Genomic DNA, 22,861 nt, shown 5'->3' on the forward strand with positions numbered 1-22,861 from the left:
CCCTATGGCTTTTTATGTAATCATGTCATGAAGTCAGCAAGCTCTTACAGAGAGAAAGCTTCTAGCCTATCCTTCCTGCACAAATGTGTCACCAAAAGTGCCTGTCACACTTCAGGCTGAGCTGTAGCAGGAAGAAAAAAATGCTCCTACTTCAGATACCTTTGGCCAATCCATATGTTCTACTCATTCTTATATTTGGCATGTTTAGGGAATCTAATTTAGAGTAGTAAAGACTATCTCACAAGATGTAGGTGGATCTTAAAATATCCTCCAGATTTCTGGCTTAGTGTAAAAGCTGTTCCTCTTTAATGTCAAAGGAGTGGATTTTTTGAAAGAAAAAAATATTATAAATATAGTCAGTGCTGAATCAGTGTGAATATCCAGGGGAATAAAAACCAAAACAAAAACAAACAATTTTCAGTGTTCCATCCTTTCCTCCCAAAAACTGGTCACATTTCATTAAGATGTAGTTCAGATTTAAGGTGGAATATTTTCCACTAATTCTACAACTTATTCCCAACAGAGCTTGTAGTGGCCAAAAATCCTCCATCATCTCTCTTCACTCTCATGAAAGGAGTATGACAGTAATGTCCTCCCTCTTCTTTACTCATTCACGAGAGTTTCTGGAACACATTACTTACAGCCATCAATAAATTCCAGCATCACCAAACCAGAAACTCAATTTATTAAACCACATGGTTTGGACTTTTCTGTTTTCTTTATTTCAGAGCATGCAAGGTATGTTCTGGCCTTCAGTCATACTGCTTCTTCAGTCATGATGCAACTTCTGATACCACCAGCTTCTAAATAACATATATATTGCTGTGACACAAAGCAACAGACATTCTTCATCTGTCCAAGTCCCTTCTTCTGACAGAAGACCCATCTTCTGCCTTGCCTCATTTCCCCAGCTCCACTAGCCTTCTGATGCATCTAGAGAGATGAAAGAGTAACCTCTCTGAGCTGTGCTATCTCTTCTAATAACTCTAACCTTCTGGATTAATGATGCTCTGAGTCACTGGAAAAAGCTGTCACTCTTGTTATATGGATGAGTACATTTAACAAAGATGGAAACATTCCTCCAAATGCTCCCAATTAAAAACGCTTCCTTTAGCACTACTACTTCGAACAATAAAACTACTGAATCAGACCTTCAGTTTAAACGCTTAGGCAAAAACTCTCAGATTGCTTTGAAAAGATACTCCACATGCAGAGGGTGGGTTGAAGAGGTGACAGCATCTCTTTTGGAATGCAGACAATATAATAAGGCATGCCACTCATGCCATGCTACTGACTTGCTGGTATTCCAAAACAGATTTTGTTATACTGAAATACACAGGTGTTTACCACTAACATCTATGTGGTTTCTTCACCATCTGAAGATGAAAATGGATAGCAGGTGGACATCAATATGTTTGCTTTATTTCTGCTACACTTTGGGCTACTGTATTGTGCTAATAATTAATAAAGTTAAGATCATGTTTTTCATGCTTACAGGGGTGCACTGACAACTATCAACTGCCACAGAAATCAGTATTGTAAACAGAAAATAATGCCTGTTTTTAAAAAAGGTTAGGTCCTCATTTGCTATAAACCAAAGTAGGCCCACTGGGAACAAGATGCAAGACATCCAAATTTGCCTGCACTGACATTTTCCTTTCACACACTGGCAAGTAATACTCTTTTAAACAGCTTCTTCAGGGAGTGACTAGAAGAGAACTAGCAAACCTTCACCAAGAGCAGTGGTTTAAAAGGCACCAATGGTAGAAGAGTGCTCTCTCTCCTGCTACCTCTCTGCAGGAGTCAGAGGTCTAACTACCACTTATGTCTCTGCCAAGCCCATCACTACTGACTCTGCATCTGTCAGACAACTCTTTGGAAAACTGCTTTTCCTTGCTGCTAAAACTGACTTTCTCATCTCATACTCAGAAACAAGCATGAAGATAGACCTTTCCATTTGCTCTACACCAGTCCATTCTCCTCAAAGAACATGCCTTTCAAAAACAGCACCCTTTCCTTTACTACCATTCTCCTCTCCCATGACATAGTTTCAGCTGGCAAATAAGCAAAGATGAAGTATTGAGGAGAAGTATTTCAGACTTCCTTAGACCGAGAACTAAGGATTATTATGAGAACTGTTTCTCTCCTGTTAAAATCCACACCTTACAGACAAAAGCCTCAGAATTCTTCCCCAATAACTACATGAACTCGTGAAATAAATTGTTCCTTATCACCTGACACCACTGCACAAAGCTTTTTACTCCAGAATTCATTTCCTTCTCGAACTGTCTTGATGTTTAAATGATAGCAGGAAAAAAAAGCCTTTTACCAACAAAGGCAGACAAATGAAAGGTTGTAGGAGGAAGGAAGCACCTCCTGATCATATTCCAGTAACAAGAATATCCAGCTTTAAATTATTCAACCCACTCTACAATTTTGGGACCTTTCATGATCCTGCTACCTTATTGGCTGCCCAGACAGGCATGGCAGGAAAAAAAAATTCCACCTGAAATGATCCAGAAATCTCCTTTATTTTCGGACAGAGGCCTTATAAGTTGGAGTGTATATGTTCTCACCTTGATTAGTGCAACCACAGAAATAAAGGGTGGGTTGAGTTGGAACAGACATTGAGAGCAGTCTAGTTTCACCACCCTGCATGAGCACGAACACCTTCAACTAGACCAGGTTGCTCAAATCGCCATCCAACCTGGCCCTGAACAAGGATGGGGCATTCACAACTTTTCTGGACACCCTACTCCAGTGCTTCACTGCCTTCATCATAAAAAAGAGTCTTCCTTATGTCCAATCTAAAACCTATCCTCTTCCTGTTTAAAACTATTATCCCTTGTCCTGTCACTGTAGGCCCTGGAAAAAAGTCTCCCTTTCTCTTTCCTACATGCCACCTTTATATATTGAAAGGCTCCATTAAGATCTTTCCAGAGGTTTTTCTTCTCCAGGATGAACAATCCCAGCTCTCTCAGCCTGTCCTCATAGAAGAGTTGTTCTATCCCTCTGACAATTCTTGTGGCCCTCCTCTGGACCAATTCTAACAAGCACTTGTCTTTCTTGTACTGAGGATCCTGGAGCTGCACACAGCACTCCAGTTGGATTGTCACACAAGTCTTCTCCACTCAGTCTCTGACCTGCCCTACAAAGCACCACTGCAAATGGCTCTGAGAGGAAGCCCCTAAGATTCCCTGGTCCTGTAACAGAAGAACACTTTGAGAGATGGATAGAGCTTCACTATGGATTCATATTTATTTTTACATGAATGTATGTGTATACACACACACATATATATATGGAACCTACTTATACAAGAGACAGCCATCCAAATTTATTTTTGTTGTTGCATCCCTGGAGGAAGAATGTGCTGTTGAACTGTTTTAGCTACTGCTGTCCCTCAGACATAACCTGTAATATTCTGATAGGAACTACAGATACTGACATCTGCTGTTTTCCACTGCTGCCTCTCCTGAATAGGAAAAAACAAGCTGGTATAGATGGCACACACCTTGTGATATGTTTGAAACACATTCAAACAAAACCTTTTCCATGCACACCAAAACAAGAAAGCAAGACATTTAACCACAAGAAAGTGTTCTTCAAGTACGTAAACAACAAGCAGAAACAGAAGAAAAATACTGGCCCTCTGTTAAACAGGAAAGGTGAATTAGTCACCAGTGATGCTGAAAGGACCGAGGTTCTCAAGATTTTCTTCACTTCTGTCTTTATCCACACTTTTGCGCCTGGCCTTGGGTACAAAAATCCAGGTTGATGTAAACACAGTCCCACCCACAGTAAAGGATGATTTGGTGTGTGAACTATCACAGGAGATTGGCCCCTAAAATCAATGGGCTGACAATATCCACCCAAGGGCGTTGTTAGGAGAACTGACTGACATTATTGTGAGGCCACTCTCCATAATCTTTGAGAAGCCTTGGAGATCCAGGATGTCTCAGGAGATCGGCAGAAGACTAATTCCACTCCCACCTACAAGAAGGTCTTAAAGGAGTACTCAGGAAATTATAGGCTCATCAGTCTTACTTCAGTCCCTAGGAATGTTATGGAACAAATCCTCCTAGGGGCTATCTTAAGTCAGATGAAGCACAAGATTAGGAAAAGCCAGTACAGGTTCACCAAGGGCACATTGTACGTGACAAACTTGATCACTTTCTACAACAAAGTAACCTGTTCACTTGATGTGGGGTGAGGTGGACACTGTCTACCTGGCTTTCTCCAATGCTTTTGGCATGGTTTCCCACAGCCTCCTTCTGGAGAAAGTGATGTGTTATGATCCAGACATGTGATCAGTGCGGTGGGTGGGGATCTGGCTGACAGGCTGCACCCAGAGGGTGGTGGTGAACAGCTCCTTTTCAAACTGGAACCTGACAGAAGTGGGTCCTCCAGGGATCCGTGTGGGGCCCAACGCTGTTTAATATCATCACAAACTATTTGGAAGATGGGATCAAGTGTACACTGACAAAGTTTGCCAATACCAAACTGAGTAGGGAAGTGGGCATTTCAGAAGGGAATGCCAGACTGCAGGAAGACCGGGATAGGTTAGAAGAGTGAGCTAACAAGAACCTTATCAAGTTGAACAAAGACAAATGTACGGTCTTGCACTTGGGAAAATATAATCCAGAAGTGCAACATATTATGGGATCTACCCAGGGATTAGAGACCAGTTTTGTAGAAAAGGAGCTGAGGGTCCTGGTGCACAGCAACCTCAATATGAGTGAGCACTGTGCTGCTGCAGCAAAGGTGTCAACAAGAGCATCACCAGCAGATATACACTCTCAGTGCCTGCCAGACTGCACCAGGAATACTGTGTGCAGTTTTGGCGCCTGCTATACAAAGAAAGGTGTGGAAAGGCTGGAGAAGGTACAGAGAAGGGTCACAAAGATGATCAGATTACTGTGAAGCCTGCTGTGTGAGGAAAGGCTAAAAGAACCGTGTTCGTTCAGTTTTGAGAAAAGAAGGGTTAGGGTAGATCTTGATGCCATGTTCCACTATTTAAAGGGTGGCTACAAAGATAAGGACTCTCTTTTTTACAAGGAGTCACATGGAAAAGATGAGGGGTAACGGGTACAAGCTACTTCTGGGGAGATACTGATTAGATACATGAGGAAAATTTTTCACAATGAGAACAATCAGCTATTGAAATAATTAAGATGCAGCTGGACAGGGTCCTGGGCCACGTTGTACAGACCATGCTTTTGCCAAGTAAGGTTAGACTAGATGATCCGTGAAGTCCCCTTCCAACCTGATATTCCATGATTTTACAGTTCTATAAGCTCTGCTTTATTGCCTCAGAGATTCGTGAGTATTGGAATGTATACTGCTTTGGTTGGATTTAGCCTTCACAAAATTGCCTCTTTAAAAATTTGGGCCGATGGTATTTCTGAGCTCTCAGAGACCATCTCTAATTAGAGTACAGGAAAATGCATGCTTAAAAACAGGTTCCCATGCCATCAAGCTCTACCTCTCTTCAGTGATCTGTTCACTTTATTTAGAAATAGACATCTATATAAAGATACATATGTATATTTGTGATAGGAGAAATATAGATTTATAAATATGGGTATAAAACCTACTAATAGAGAATCTATTCATAGTAATAAATACATCTGTGTAAACTTGAATTAGATTCGTATTTGTTTCATATTGTGTTACAAAATACAAAACTGGGCCAACATAAAACTCAATGCTAACTTTATTTTAAATAAATGCTGATGGAAAAATAACCTTGGCAAGTTCAATCTCAGCTACTCCCTACACAGCCTTCCTAATCCTTTACTCTCTGGATTTTTCTTCAGAACTGATTTGTGTTCACATCTGTGTGTACAGACAGGGAGAAACAAGTGGAAAGGCATCCAGCACATACTCACATAGGAAAGCAGAATAAGTAAAATTTTCCTGCCTTGAGGGGTGCTGAAGGGGGACAGTTTTCACTCTGAGCAGGAATAATGGAGGAGTCCAGAGGGTGGTTTCTCCTCATTTTTTCATTCAGGTTCAAAGTGTAGCTAACTGCAGTAATCCCAAGAAGTGGTCAAATAGCATGGGAGACTAGATTTCCAAAACAGAAATATCTTTAAAGAAACTCCTTATTATTAAGAGAAATTCACTCTGCAAGGCAGAAAGAGCTTAAAAACCAAAGAGTTATTTCTCTTCTATCTGCATACACATTAAAAGAACCACAGATACTGGTACTGCTAGCATCTTCTCTCTCCCTCATATGTGTGTACTGGATGATCACTTAGGCCTGGGACCTTTCTGGCCAGTCTCCCATGCCCAGGCGTTAGCCAGATCACAAGCAACACAGGGTCCTACAACATATTTCAGTTAAGAAGCAGAGAGCCATTACAGCATGCTCGACTGGGACATGCCAGATTTGGGACATCCCTGTTGTCCTTCTCCCAGGAACCATATTGCAGAATCCTTTTCTAGTCACAGAGGCTCACATCAAGCATCTACAAAAAACAACAGATGCACTAGAAGGCCTCAAAGCTAGCCTAAAGAAAAGCCATAAATTGAACAGAAGTGCCATGCAGACTATTGACTTGCATCTGGGACAGGACAATCCTGGTTGTGTGTACAGACTGGGGAATGAGATGCTGGAAAACAGGGTGCAAAAAGGGACCTGGGGGTCCTGGTCGATGGCAAATTGAACATGAGTCAGCAGTGCCCTGGCAGCCAGGAGGGCCAGCCCTGTCCTGGGGGCATCAGCCACAGCATGGCCAGCTGGACAAGGGAGGGGATTGTCCTGCTCTGCTCTGCACTGGGACAGCCTCATGTAGAATATTGTGTGCAGTTTTGGGCACCACAATATTAAAAAGACATTAAATCATTAAAGCACATTCAGAGGATGTCCACGAGGATGGTGAAGGGCCTTGAGGGGAAGCCATATGAGGAGTGGGTGAGGTCACTTGGTCTGTTCAGCCTGGAGGAGACTGAGCAGAGACCTTGTGAGGGAAAGCAGAGGGGCAGGTACTGATCTCTTCACTCTTGTGACCAGTGATAGGACCCAAGGGATGGCATGAAGGTGAGTTGGAGGGATTTAGTTTGCATATCAGGAAAAAGATTCTTCAACTCAGAGGGTGTTTGGGCACTGGAAGAGGCTCCCCAGGGAAATGGTCACAGCACCAAGCCTGACAGAGAAGCATTTGGACAATGCTCTCAGGCACATGGTGTGACTCTTGAGGCGTCTTGTGCAGGGCCAGGAGTTGGACCCAATGATCCTGATGGGTCCCTTCCAACTCAGCTCAGTCTATGATTCTATGATTCTATGAACTAGACTACACAAAACCAGGCATTACACTGGAAGGGGTTTTAAGAAACAGAAAGGACAAATAGGCTACCACTACCCATCCAAGTAAATTATCTGGGCAGTAGAAGCTCTTCTCAAAAAACCCCGTTCTTCTGCATGGCCATGATAGCATCAGAGCTGCCTGTAAAAGGCTAGAAGTGTACACAATTTCCTAGGTGGTGAAAAATTGTTTCTCAGAAAAATGATAGTTTTACCATGTCCACCCTTTCCTTTGAAAAGCAGCAGTTAAGAAAGCTTCTACTGAAATCAACACTTTACAACGCCAACTGAGACAATTAAGTTCAAGGATCACCATGGAACACTCCTTCTTAAATTATTGTGAAAAACTTGGCCAGGCTGCTGTTTCACTCTTTGAAATCTTTGAAATCTACCTGTGCCACTTGCCTTTTAGTACTGTCACCACAGCTCCTCAACTCCTAGAGCAAGCAATCATTTTAGGCCCCATTTTTTCCAGGGGGTGAATAGAAGCCCACTGCTGAATAGCTGATTCAGAGAAAAGAAAAATATTTGTCCCTGCTAAGAGGCTTTACAACATCCATGCCTTTAATTAAAGTAGGGCATATTTGCAGAAGATATAATAATATGTACAACTGCAAGTCTGTGACTGCAGTCTTACAGGAGTAACCAGGGATTATAGCCTGTTGCAGGAATCTAAGAGGAACAGTTCCTAGAGAGCACACGTAACTAGTAGAGAACAGCAGAAATGTAGCAGAAAGAAGAAATGAAGATACAGGAACAGACAGAGCTTGGCTAGCTTGAGGAATTAAAGCTTATCATCACTGCATAAATTGCACTGATGTTTTAATTAAAGATACAGTAGCAGTTTCAGTGCCCACATTAACTACTTCAGGATTCATTCAGCTACAGAGAATCTATTACGTAAACCTTGTCTCCACTGGAGTTCACAGAAATTCTCATGATGGATTTCAGTAAGATTTGCATTGCATCCATGTATTTTGGAGATGGATAAAATGTCTAAAAACCAAGTCACTAAAAGTCAAAGTTCTTTCAAACCTTTGATACAAATACAGTCCTTGAACAGTTACCTCAGAGGGATATCTTTTAAAAGTTACCGATTGTTTTTAAACAGACAGAAATCCTAGAAGATGTATGTATGTATGTATGTATGCAGACCTGTAAATGATTCAAAGACTAAGAATTATAGCTTCTTTATACACTGCAAGGAGTCCTTTTTAAAATTGATTTGAAAGCATTAGTTGCTTCCATTTACTTTCTAGCTCTCTAGACCACCCTGCTGCTCTCACTATTTGTACCACTTCCTTTTGCAGAGGACTTATTTCTTCCATTCCAAGTAATTTACATTAAGAGTTCCCACATCACGTAGCTCTGTCTTGCTATTGTCTCTTTGACAGGTTGCAGCATCAGCTCCCTTCAGAAAATCATCCACAAGACACTTAAATAGTGTGACATAACAAACTCACTGTATGTCTTTGCCAATTAAGTCATTAAAATTTTATTATACTTCATTTTTTGGTTCTTCTTGGAACAGTAACTTTGTGTAACTGAAATGTCATCTCTCTATTTTGTTTTTACAGAGGAAAAAAAAAAACCTAATCCCAGTTTGTATCTCCTAATTTCTTTTCCTATCCAATTAGTAATAGCAATTATCACTTCTAAGATCAGAGTAGTTTGTTGATACCATGGTTTTATTACAGTTTCTCATAGCAAAAAATCAAATTTTCTAATCAATTATTGCCCCAAAGTATCTGTTACTATTGCCTTATTTAAAAGCTGCTAGTGAATCACATTCTTTTTTTCTGGTTTATGATCTTATTTAAATCTCCTTGCCAAGGTGTATGCTTATGTGAAATTCAAATTTCAGAGTACAAAAAGCTAAGCATAGAGGTTTGAACTCCACCTTCCAGTCAGAAGGAATTACTAATTTTACAGAAGTTTAACAGTCTATAGTAGTGATCTTGGATGGTTATTAACAAGGATCACTCTGCCTTCTGCTTAGGGAACTCTACCCAGTAAAGCACACAGGATATCAGAACAGCTAGAAGTTCAGTAGAAGCATCACTACTCTTCCAGAGATGCATTAAACTGACTCCTTGATTTACATCATGAAAAAGGCAGCTTGTAAAAACATTGAAGTTAAATTGAAGTACTGAGGAAAGACTTTCAACACAAAGATGCAACTATCCCCATAAGCAGGAACTTCAGCAGAGTCTGATCTCAAGGCAATCTTTCTGCTGGAAAGCCACATTCTAGCTGCAAGGCTGGCATCCTGATGGGTTGTTATCTGATGGAAGTGGAGAAAAGCTTCTTGGAGCTAACTTAAGGCATCAATTTCTCTTCAGTTCTGTGCACCTAAGTCTCAAAGTTGTATGTTACATAAATTTAGCTTTTATCTTAATTTATTCTATTAGTAATGCCAGCACTTACAGCTGAGGTTCTGAATTGGTTTCTCAGCATCACACATAGTAGAGCCAACAAAGGCCATTACATAGTGTGCTCCTCCACATCTTTTGCCAGAGTGGGTCTGAGTAGCTACTGAAGTCTGTCAGTCTGTCAGTCTGGAAGGCTGCTCCTGCAGTGGTCAGAACTGGTCAGTGTCCATCTGGCATGCAGCAATGGAGAGACTGCCTGAGCCTCACACACCTCCCAGCAGGCTGTTAACCAGTCACCAAGCGCTAAATAAACTTGTAAAATGAGTCAGACTGTATTCTAATCTGTGTTGATGCGAAATTTAATTGTTCTTGTATCTTTCTCTCTCCAGTCAGCCTGCAAACCAGCTCCTCTCTCACAATAACCAGGCTATCAGTGTTCATGAATACTTGGAGGACACCACTGGACTTCAACCTATCCTGAAACTTTCAGGATGATTGCATCATTTTTTCCATCCTGTTATTAAGAAGTGCCAGAGATGGCACATCCCTCTGCTTCAGGATAACAGATACAGTGATTATCTGGCAACATTAAACCAATTATTTGAAAACACCTCTTCACAAATCTCAGGAAAATATATATAACCCCTTCCTTTGTGTTTTAATATTACAAAAGACTATACCACTGAAAAAGTACTCATCTTTTCTTGTAATCAAACTATTTGCATTTGGTTAAAAAAATTACTACTAATTTTAAACATTCAGCATTACAAATATTTTATCAAACAAGAAATGCTTCAAAGAAATTTCCATTAAAAATATCTTTTGCAAGACAGCCCAATGTCTCCAGGGCATTTCCTGCTCAGAAAAAAAATAAATTAACAGCTTCCTTAATTAAAATATAACACAGTGAAGAATCAATGGCTAAATATAATTTTCTTTAAAGGACATCCTTTTAAATTCCTTTTCCTGAAAAAAATGCTCTATTATATTATTCTATAGTATATGTAATAGGAAAAAAAAAGGGGAGTCAATGCCTAGCATGCATTTTAACAGTAACTATTAAAAAAACCCTCCACCTGTACTATAAGGAAGTAGACAAATTAAATCAAACAATCTGTGCACATAGCCTCTGCTAAAGTCAATTGGTACATTTGACAGGATAAAATGGATAAAGTGCCTTTACTGGAAAGCAAAACTTAATCTCTGTAGCAGAATGCCCCTCCTTTTTTTTTTTAATGTTAAAGAGAAATAGGAGAGAACAGCCTGAGATACGCTAAGGGAAGAAAACAAAGAATATCGACCAAAACCAAGCAACACTTTCAGAAATCCAGCTAAGCTTAGTTACAAGGACTTGCACACTGAGATCAAAAGCAGACTCCCTTCAGTACCTGCATAAGGAAGAGACAGCTTGGTTGGTCAGTATGATTGCCAAAGTGAAATACATATTGTTACAGGACCTGTACACCACTAATACAACTGTTCTGAAGATGCAAAAGGACACAGGTCTGCAGCTAGCCCTTTACACAGGGGTAGGCTTCACTTACCACTAGATTGCTGATGTAAAAATGAGTGGCTGTGAATAGAGTGAATGGTCTTGCAAGCATTTTACTTGTGAAAAGATAATTCTAATTTCTCAGCTATTATTGGCTGCAAGTATTCCCTGATGTAATTATGGAGTAATAGCTGAGAACCTGATTGTAACCAACAGTTAGTAGTTTGTTGCTAACAAGGCAAACATGACAAACAATTTTGAGGCAATTATTGTCATTACAAGCCACACTCAATTGTTCAAGGCAAGCGTAATAGAAAATGACAGTTGTGCAGCTGGGAGAGTGGTGCAGGAAACGAGATTATTCTCTGGTTGCAACAGACCACTCAGACTCTAGCAGAGAGTCTGCTCAATGCATAATTCATGTTTAATAATATTTTAGTCTCTAAAGAAAATTACAGTATAAGATAAGAAACAAACAGATATCAGAAAAAGAACACAAGTTATTATAAGGTGGAATAAGACGCACAGAAGTAACATGGAGCAGGGGGGAGATATTCAGTATAGCAAACTCACAAGATGCTTGCAAGTAACAAATGTAAATACAGTAACTCTCCATATTAAAAGAGTCAGTTATAAAAGCAATCCATTTGCTATGCTTCAGTGAGATGGGTGCTCATGTCCAAATCCCAGGTTGTGACCACTGTGTGATTAGGTAGGTCCAGGAGGAAGGACGGAGAGCTCTCCACTGAGAAACACTGATGATTAATTCTGAACAAATTTGAATTGTGTGTGGAGTCAAAGGAAGATTCTCCTCTCTCGTACAATAGAAGCGCCTCATGTATCAGCTCAGTATTCTGATGACAATGCACACAGCAGCTGCCTCGTCAGCAGCCAGTCCATTAAAATACTTGATTTGCTGAAAACTCCACCCAGCTCTCCTTAACAATGTTAAGGGCTGAAAGTTTCTGATGCAGCTGCAGCAGCACTTCAAGCTCTCACCCAGGCTCAGTAGAATTCATTGTCAGTGACACTGTAGCACTGCTTAAATGTCATTACAGCGTCACTCATAGTGCCTTTTGGACCAATAAGGTATCATTTCTAAAGAAGCCATTAAAACACCACTGAAACTAGATTTCAAAAACTCTCTGACTTTCTGGTCATGTTTCACCATTTTCCTCCCTTTCTTAAATCACAGAATCATAGAACGTTTTGGCTGGAAGGGACCTTAAAGATCATCTAGTTGCACCCCCTGGCATAGGCAGGGACACCTTCCACTACAATGCGTTGGTTTATGCAAAAAAAAAATCCATCAAACCAAACCTGATGCGCTAAATCGCTCCAGGTGTAGCTCCACTGAAGCAAAATAGCGTCACATGCCAGTTTCTCAGGTATGCTTTGCCTCTGCTTAGGTGAGGATGATACTGATTTTCTCACACAGAGCAACATGTTATAGCTAACTCCCTCTCTAAAGAAACCTCTGTGATTTTGACGTCTGTGGCACACTTCAGTGCAGCCCATAGACTTACTCAGGAACATATATGTGTGACTGCAATGTCTTTTGCTTTATTAAGTAAAAAAGCTGGTGCTTGCAAAAGGTGGCAGATCAGCAACTGCAGAGACAGGAGACCTTTGCTTCTGTATGTCACATCTGTACTCTTTTTCGACTGCCATGAGACAGGCAGGTATCTTAGATTTTCACTTTCAGAAAAATAGTATTTATTGTTGCACTCTTAGTCATAGGAAGTGAGATTATTGCCCAAAATGTTGCAAATTTCAGTGGCTTGAACAAGACTGGAAGATCTGAATATATCATAAAATTCTCAGAGTGCCTGGTCCTAGCTCAAATGTAATTTTAAATGGTCTGCCATTTCACCTAAGAAAAAAAAAATAGTAATGATTTTTCTATCCTCATTATAAGCTAACATTCTTAATCAGCCCAAACCCTCACTATTAAGCAAAAATTACCCTTTTCTTCAGCGTAAAATGCTTATTAACTGTGCATGTCCAATGTCTTGTATAAAGTAAAAACATTATAAACAACTTTAACAGCATTATAGATTTGTTGATATGGATCTACAAATTGCAAATAAAACCAGTCAAGTCACAAAAAGTCCCTAAAATGAAAATGCTTTCTAAAAGTATATGAGGTTGCATCTAGGAAAACTGGCAGATTGCTTTTTATTTTATTTTTAATATTTTTACTAAGGCTTTGTGACTCCATGTGGTAATTTCAGTCTATCCCATATACCACAGAAACGTCAGGCGCTTTGTTTTGAAGACTAAGGAAGTAAAGGTATTTAGTAAGAGACATCTAAACTCTGCAAACAGTTTGGCAAACCTTTAGTGGGCCTTTACTGAAGTCAAGTGGACTTAGACCTCATACAAGGGCATTTGTAAAACCTTTCAGTGCTTGAACAGAAATTAAAAGCACAATACATCTTGATGTAAATTGATTTTATAAATTAAAGTAAAATAACATTTCCACTGAAAATTCTTAATTACCAGCAAAAAGGTTGCCATGGACTTAATGCTGGGAATCATCTGCTCTCATGTTGGCTTTGCTACCATTCACTTTACTCAAGATCAAGAGCAGGGCCAGTCCATAGTCAACAGCAGAGACAATTTACTCCATTATACTCTTTCACCAATCTGTCTTCACTTTGGCCTGCAGTTGGTGCTTGGACTCATATATCTTGAACTTAAATTGCTTTGAGAAGAAAGAAAAGTCAATGTTTTAAGACAGGGAGTCCAGGTTTCAGTGGAATAAAGACAAAAGCAGAAAGAAGTACAGTAGTACAACCAAGTTCAGAATGAGAAGGTAGATTAAACTCTTGGCTTGGACTTAGCTCAGAGAGAAAAATCAACAGCAAGTCTGCACTCTTGCATAGACAGTCAGTTTTGACAACTTAATTAGCTAATATTACTTATTTCAGGTGAAGCCGTTGTGTAGAGATTATAGCTTTGATGCAGAAAACAGGTATTTAGATGACTGACTCCAATACTTGCATCTGTCACAAACACCAGATGAGTGAAAGGAATAGCTAATGTTAACACCCAGGTTTCCTACATCTATATTGTGTAAAATGTGGCAATTTGAACATGCCAAGGAAAGAGAACTAGAACCATCCAAGTGATTACAAACTACTTGAAGACATAATCCTCCATTGCATTACAGTATTATTGATCAATTTTCTATAAATTGGAAAAAATACAACCAGGAAAAGCTTATTAATCTCTACATCTAAATTGATAGCACAACCCCCATTAAAGGTTGACTTCTGATGTATTTTGTCATAGCTATCTCCTATAAGCTCCTACAAATCTCCACACAGTGCCTGTGAGAGGCAGTTGTATATAAATATGTATAAACACGTAGCAGTTATTTTCCAAAATCTAGATTGAAGAGAACACGGTCCCTCCACCCAAATCCAGACTAATCACTGATATGTTTCTGTATACCTCAGTAGAGTGAGAAATACTGAAAATAAATCAATCCTGCATCTTTCATTGAGTTACAGTCAAATAGTCTCATCCCTGACTTTTACTAGATAGCTCACATAGTAAAAAAACAAACAAACAAGAAAAAATTCAGTGCCAAATTCATACTTAATTCTCCTCACTTCTAGGGTTGTACATGTTCTTAATTTCCTCTAATCAGAGCATCCCCTTACATACCTCATGTCTTGGTAACTAATGAACTACCACAGTGAAGAGAGAAACACACCCACCTGTTCTGCACAGGGCTCCAGCTAACAGGCAAGGGCAATGAAAGTCCCATTTTCACTCAGGGTAGAAGCTGTTGCTGCTCCTTTGAAGACCTATCTAGAGGTCAGTTTTCACTACAAAAATCTTTTTTTTTAACAGGTTGAACCACTAACTTAAAAAACAAAAAAGCTCCTTTATTTCCAACTCAGTTCACAAACCTTGCCTGCTGTCTGTGGTCTGACACAGGCAAAAGGGTTTGATCCAGCAACATCAGAGTCCCGAGAGCATTATTAAAAGAAAGGAGAATTATAGACAGCTCTCAAGTGGGAGCTTGGCCTGAAGAAGAGCTGTACACCGGGCTCACTCCAAAGAACCAGCTTAGGACACAGAACTGTGTCATGTCTAGGGAAGCAAAAAAATAGGAACAAGCAAGAGGCAAGCAAAAGAGAAAGGAACATATCTGCAGCTTGCAGCTCTGTTATCCAGCTGGCTGCTAGAGAAAACACCTCGGAGGCACTGGTAAGCAGAGAACCATACCCCATTCCCAGCTGGGGAATGGACCAATTGCAAATTAGGGCTGCTTTCGTTTTCTAACTCCGAAGGGAAGACCCGCAGCCCTTTTCCAACTCCTACCCCATCATTGCAACAGCCCTGCAGGTGCTCAGGATGCTATTTTCAGCCATTCACCAGCAGGTGTGACTCAAGACCCTGTTATTTAAAGGCGTACTAAGGCTAATTTAAGTGGGAATTGTCTTTAGTAGTACTGCAGCCGTGTACCATTTGCCAACCCTCCACGCTTTTCATTACCTCCTTAATTCCCAGTACCCTTTCCACCTAATAAGCTTAATACAAGTATTACGAAGCCTCAGCCCACTTGCAGAGCCCAGGACTTTTGTGCAGTACCAGCACCCATTTACTCTGAGCAAATATGCACCTTCTGTCTCTGCGCCCTTCCTCAGCATTTTTCTCACCTACTATGGCATTTCTGGGTGACGAAGTCTATTGCTTTCAACTGATACTGTGAGTTTCTCTCACACTTGCCTTTATCCTATTTAGGTTCAAGCAACCTAACCATGAGAAACAGGACACAGTATTGGGCTGGAAGACATCGAGAAACCTCAGGTCAAATTTTCTAGTATGAGCATTACAGAGCGTAATGGACTCCCAAAGACAAATGCCTGTCTAAATAGGATGCAAGTATAGCCCCAAGGGATGAAGTTATGAAAGCATCTTATTTATTTTACATAGACAGTGTCAGCATTCTGATGCTCTGATAAACTGAAGTGGAAGAGCAGCCTCCATCTATCCCTCAGTAGCATGGCCCAGCTCACTATTATATTCCTCTAGGGTACACAGACAGTTTATATTCTCATACCAAACCAATTGAAATCCATAACAAAAAAAAAACAGGGGATGTCCCAAAATATTCACATCCTACCTCACATGGAAAACCAGGGAAGTAAAGTGATTAAACACATCACCTTTAGGTACACTGGAGCTGTCCTTAACCCACCCCAGGCAGCAATTTTCCTAATGATTCCCATTAGCAAATTATCCTCCCAAAGAGGGCATGCTTTGGGCAGCAGAAGACCTGTGCTATCCCATTCCACCCCAGACACCAGTTCCAACTGCATGTGCACAGGCAACCTTATGCAACAGGAAGTTTTCACCTGCCAGGATGCAGCAAACACACTTCAGATGAGGGAAATGCCAAGTGTCTTTATCTATAGGCTGAATGTGGTGGCTGACATAAACTTTCATAGACATACAGAATTGAGGAAAGGGAGCAAGAATCGCTTTAGACACACAGATTCAGGCTTTGGTGATGATTTTGGTGTGCGTGTGCTATAATTAAGGATTAAATTTGTAAAATTTTACAATGCAGCCTGTGACAGCAAAAGGGATTGTACTGCTAAGTTCCTTAAGTTCCCTTTTATTTGCCCTCCTTCCTGTTCCAACTTCCTTTCCTCTACCTCTCATATTCTTTATTTTCTTCCAATCTTTTTTTTCCCTGCCCTCTCCTATCATTCTTCTTCCCCCCCCACACTTCTCTCATGTCTTTCTGCTCCTCCTTCAGCCTCTTCTCCCTCATCTGAAACAGCAGTATTGCTATAACTAGCCACACTTAGGTTTGCTACCTGACAGCAGCCAGCAAAGGAAAACCATGAAGCAGGAAGAGAGCTGCTATTTCAAATCTCTCTATCAGCAGATGCTTTAGCCAGAAGATGCAGCAAAAAATAGGATTGCCTTAGGAAGGTGAGCAAGTACCATCTGGGAGGAAGGGAAGGAAAGCGTAGAGATTTAAAACTGTACTGTAAGATCACACACCTGAAGTTCAAAGAGCACAGTGGATTTATTTCCCATACATTTGAAATAGAAAGTGACAGATTTGCAGCACTTTATCATTCATACTTAGGTTCTAATATGATTAGATGTGGCACATGAATCTGGTTGCAGCAGGTGTAAAGATATGTATGACAGGCATTTCTTCACAGGTTACTGTACTGAGCTATAATTTTTATTTCAGACATACGCATGCATACAATTATTATTAAGAAACTATATATGTGAAACTTCTACAGCATAGGATTGCACTGAAAGCCAGATACATTAAAAAATGGCACCTTCCTAAGTATCCCTGAAACCTCCAAGTTAGCAGTATTACTATAATATATTATCCCTGGGAAAAGTCAAACTTCAACAGGAAAGTGAACTAACTTTTCATACATCATGTGCATCAGAACTGCTGCTTTAGCAAACATATGTAGACAGAAATTAAGTTAAAAGTTGAAAAAAATCTGTGATAGCTTGAGGACACTCAGACAAAAGGCAGTTGTGTTTAGAATCTGACCTAGCAAATTATCACAGACATCATACTCCTTTATTTGTCTGGAGAGCAACTCAGCTGAAGATCCAACCCATCACCAGATCCTATCAGCCACTATGCACCACACCCATTGTCACCTAAATATTTTACCAGCTAGCAAATTACCATGATGCATGAAGTGCAAAGCATCCAGGTTAGCCATCAAATCAAATATTTAGTGTTCAAGAGAAACATAAGAAGCACTTCTGATTTGGCACACATGATCAGAAAATTCCCAAGTAGCAAGTAAGGAATTCCAATGTGTTGTCTCTAATAGCAATAGAATAGACCTGCACTTTGGGTGTTGTGCATTGATGTGCCACTCATGAGCCACTGTCACATTCTGTAGTAGACAGGCTATTTGTGAGCTCCATAATCCAGAAGAAAGCTTATTCCAAACCAGGCTCATTTAACTTGCTATATAACAAGGGCTGAAACTTCATTTATGCACCTGCAATGCAAAGTAAAACTTTCATCTCTGACCAAAAAGTAGCTTTGTGCTGTAAACGAGAAACAATTAACATTCAAATGGACAATGCTGCTCGCTGTTTTCTCATCTTTTGCCTCTATTTCCCTAAAGGAATTTGTTGTTTTCATCCTTTCTTCTGAATATGACATCCCAGTTCCTATCTCTCAAATAACCAGCTTCTGTGACACTCCCTCCTTGTAAAAACAACTTTCTCAGCTTTCTGGGTTGCCTCAGAAAGGTTTGAGTTTCATTTCCTTTATGCCTGTGCATGGTCATACTACAGATATATATATAGAAACAGTAAGATAATACTACTTAACATACAGTGGTCTAAGCACTCATCTGTTGCCTAAGCAACAAATAAATTAACATGCAAAAAAACTCCAAACTTCTTCTTCTTCATGCTGAGATATAGGGAACATGTATTTCAAATTACCTATTGAAACACACTATGAAGAAAAGCAAATTCTAAATGAAAGCACAGAATGGGAAAAAAGACAAGGCAATGCCACATTTTCTGTACAAAATGAGAGCCTTACCATCCTGCTGGCCCTGGAGGTTCTGAGGACTTTGCATTCTCTCCTCCAGATTTGAGCTGAGGTCGGAGTTCACAGCTGACATTCTAGTTGAGTCACTCATATCAAACTCATCACTTTCTATAGAACTTTCATCCTGCAAATAGAAAGAGACATGTCAGAAGACATGGTAAACTGTTCACATTATATGTGCAGTTCATCCTCTTCCCATTTGTTCCACTTGCATCTGGCGTGGAGTGTAATCATACTAAATATTTGTGTATTCAAGAAAACAAGCAGAGCACATCAAGGAGAGGAAGGAAAATACAGCATTTATGTGGTATGATAATCTGACAAATATAATTTGTTCAGCTATGAGGATACTACATAGAAGCTCCATAGTCTTTTCCAGAAAAGGATTGGTAACTAGAGACCCCACACCAAGTCCTTGTTATTCAAATTTGGCTGAGGAGACCTCCCTATATTCCCTGCCTGAATCCTTTACCTTTCCCACATGGAAGTCAGTAACCCTGTGAATGACCACTGTCCTGGTTTGGACTGGGATAGTTAATTTTCTACTTAGTAGCTGGTACAGTGCTGTGTTTGGATTTAGTATGAGAATAATGTTAATAACACACTGATGTTTTGGTTGTTGCTAAGCAGTGCTTACTCTAAATCAAGGACTTTTCAGGTTCCCATGCTCCGCCAGCAAGCAGGTGCACAAGAAGCCAGGAGGGAGCACTGCCAGGACAGCTGACCTGAACTGGCCAAAGGGATATTTGGAGCTCCACACCATGGAGCATCATTCCCACTGTATAAATTGGGAGGAGTTGGCCAGAGGGGGCCAGTTGCTGCTGGGAGACAGGCTTTCAGTGGGTGGTGAGGAATCTTCTCTGGCATCATACATGTTTCTTGGGTTTTATTCCTCCTTCTCTCTCTCTCTCCTTTCATTACGATTAGTAGTAGCAGTAGTAGTATATTTTACTTTGTTTAAATTATTAAACTGTTCTTATCTCAACCCCTGGGTTTTCACGTTTTTCTGATTTTCTCCCCCATCCCACCAGAGCAGGGAGAGGAGTGAGCAAGCCGCTACATGGTACTTAGTTGCTGGCTGGGGTTAAACCACAAAAACTCACAGGAATATATTTCCAAATGGCAGCTTGACCTAGTGAGAATGCACGATCAAATTTCCTTGGCATGATGTCACACTTACACTATGTTTAAAGAAGCATCTATGAAAATTAGAAAGCTTATAAAAGTTCTGAGCACGGTCATGACAGTCAGTGGCAAATAAAAGTAATATAATCACAGAAGTATCACTGTAAATTTATTCTACATTACACGTCTTTAATATGATTTATCCATCAAGTCCAATTAAAGAGCATTTAATGAGGGATGATAAAAAGGGAAAAAAGTAAAAATCCTAATCATTATCCTGATTTGTAAAAGTTAAACAGTTTTGGACCTAGTCCAGAAAATATTCAGATGCATGTTTGACTTCAGTTTCTTCTGTCCCACTGAAGTTCACACATCCACTCATGGATTAGAAATTAAGTATCCACAAGTCTTGCTCTGTAAATGGCTGAGGCAATGTACAAACCTAAGGCAATATATTTTCAGTGACAACTTTTCTGAGGTGGTTACTCCTGTTAAGAAGAAAAGTGCTTTAAAGAACTTAGGGAAAAATATGGCAAATAATTTTGTATGCCCTGAAGGTGTTTGAAATACTTTTCCAAATAATTTTTTGTTACTTTTTTTTATCAAAACAGGATAAGACAGGATTCTGACTATTTTTCTGGGTTGCTCACCAAAAGCGGCCTAGAAAAATAGCAACCTTTAGAATATGATTTACTGTGTACTTGTTGTCAAGTGGATTCTACAGATATAAATATAGCTGCTTGCTTCTTTCTGAGTGCTAGACCCTTAAATGTGTTCCTCCCTTGAGTCTCAGCAATGTTTCCAGTTTGTATGGACATTTCTCTCATTTTCAGAAAGCAAGGTCCCTGCAGTAGTGACTCATGTTAAATTAGGATGAAGTACTGCAAATGCCATTCAGGAGCAAGAGTGGGACAACACACAAAGTGAGGCTGTTCTGTACTGCCACAGCAGGACAATGACACATAAGGAAATAAACATATCTTGTTCTCAGGGATTTGTAAAAAAATAAATGGAAAAGTGAGGGCTTCTCTAACAGGCACCTGTCTGTCTTACCTTACATAAGGTAGGAGCACCCCAGTTACAGAAGCCACAAACACCCAAACACTGCCCTCACAGATGAACCGTGGTGCCCACCAGCCTCCCGCCCCAGACAGACAGGGCCAGGGCACATGCCAGATGGTTCTGAGGTTTAGGGAAAATGCACTCTGCTTGTTCAAACAGAAAGATAAGAAAACAAACTCCCCCAGACCTTCTGGATTGCTGTGTCTCTGTTAAAATGCAGGGGTATTTCTCATTGGATCCTGCAGGAGCCAGCAAGCAGCAGCTTACCTATTTCAGTTCTGAGGTTAGGCAATTTGATGGGCTCACAGAAAGGGAGCTCTGGCTGACACTTGTATAGTTATAAAACAACACACATAGGCAGCCTCTGTTTGCCTACAGCATTGCAGAATACCTCCACCTCACTTCCCAAACTCTGTAAACATCTATCTGAATCTGCATGGACACACGGGCATGGGAGCAAAAACTGAGAACCACTGGCATCTTTAAAGCAGCTGCAGCACAGCTCTAAGTTCCCACATAGTGGGGAGTTCTCCCTTTAGATGAAGCCTGTTTCCCTCTCATCAATGGTCTCAGCTTAAGAATGTCGAATTGAGGATGAGAGAATTAGGAGGCTTTCAATCATTGTGCTAGCTAGCGGTGGGATCCAAGTTTACTCCTGTCACAATTCCACACCCTTCCCCAGAAAGAATACAGATATGATTGATTGAATCTTTCCTACAAACCCAAGGCTGTTTTTTAAGTGCATGAAATAGTTTGAACCAGAAAGCTTGCTATTTTGTACTACAACACTTTCACTGTCATTTTGTTCTAAGGGCAACAAATGTACAGCCCGGGGGGAAAAGAAAACCTTGGCAAAACTCTGCTTTGAGGAAAGACATGACGATTATCTTGAGAACTTTCCTTGTGCCCACTCTGCCCTGGAAAAGTCATTATTACTAAAATATACAAAAAATTATTTTAATAAATCCAGAACTTTCCTTTTGCCCACTCTATGCTAAAAAAGTTATTATTACTAAAACATATAAAAAATTACTTTCATAAGTCCACTGCTGCAGGCATTTCATACACAGTAACAACAGAGCTGCAAAACTGAGCTGGACAGGAAAATACCAAGCAATGTTAAGTCCTGCTGCCTCCATATCATTGCCACTGGCTTGTCTAGATGAAAAACTGGTTTAACAAAAATTTCAGTCATCAGACCAGAAAGACTACACCAAAACATTCAGGCTACAGAAGCTCTGAGGCATGTGGTTCTGATCCAGCACGAGTGCTTGACCCTGTTGTGGAAGTAGTAATTCTCAAAGGGAAAAGGTGTAGAAACCAAGGAGTCCTTTAATTGCTAAAGCTACTGCAGAATAAAGCCTCTTCTCTGCTGCTGCTTGAAACCCTGCTTCCAGGTCACTGAAATAATCAGGAGACTCAACAGGAAGAAAAGATGACCAGGCTGTATATATGCATGAAGAACTTTGAGTTTGGGATCTCTCCCTACACCCTCTGCAATTAAAAGAAAAAAAAAAAGGCCAAACTGAAACAAGGATCCTGGTATTTGTAGAAGAGTGATGAAATCCCCATTCTAGGGAGTGTTGAATAATTCCTATTAGCCCATATCTATTTATTGGGAAAACAAATCTGGTTGACTCTGCACAAGTCAGAAATCAGTCAGGGTCTTGACATAATCCAGCTGCTAAGGTTGTTTTTGAAGGCTTTCTTTATTAAAAAATATCTTGTAGTTGGATGGAAAGATACAGAATGCAGAACTGATTTTTGGCTGGCACATAGCTGAGCTTCTATTTGGCAGCTTAAATGGTAAATGAAAAAACTTCCAGCAAAAGGAGGTTACTACAAACAATTCGGTATGTGCCTGTCAATTTATGAAGCACTTCTTAAGATCTGGGAAAACTCTAAATAAATCA

The 22,861-nt window shown here is 40.2% G+C and overlaps 1 protein-coding gene across 3 annotated transcripts in view; it reads right to left on the reverse strand.

The window, feature by feature from the left end:
- NOL4 (nucleolar protein 4) overlaps positions 1-22,861 on the reverse strand; it is a 190,529-nt gene that overhangs the window by 120,391 nt on the left and 47,277 nt on the right. For all 3 annotated transcript variants that reach the window (XM_017727413.1, XM_008644908.2, XM_008644907.2), the window contains exon 5: positions 18,753-18,885. In XM_017727413.1, the coding sequence (XP_017582902.1) occupies positions 18,753-18,885 (133 nt within the window). The remainder of the gene's footprint in view (positions 1-18,752; positions 18,886-22,861) is intronic.

The sequence above is a fragment of the Corvus brachyrhynchos genome, unplaced genomic scaffold (genome assembly GCF_000691975.1).
Source record: "Corvus brachyrhynchos isolate BGI_N302 unplaced genomic scaffold, ASM69197v1 scaffold60, whole genome shotgun sequence".
Lineage (NCBI taxonomy): Eukaryota > Metazoa > Chordata > Aves > Passeriformes > Corvidae > Corvus > Corvus brachyrhynchos.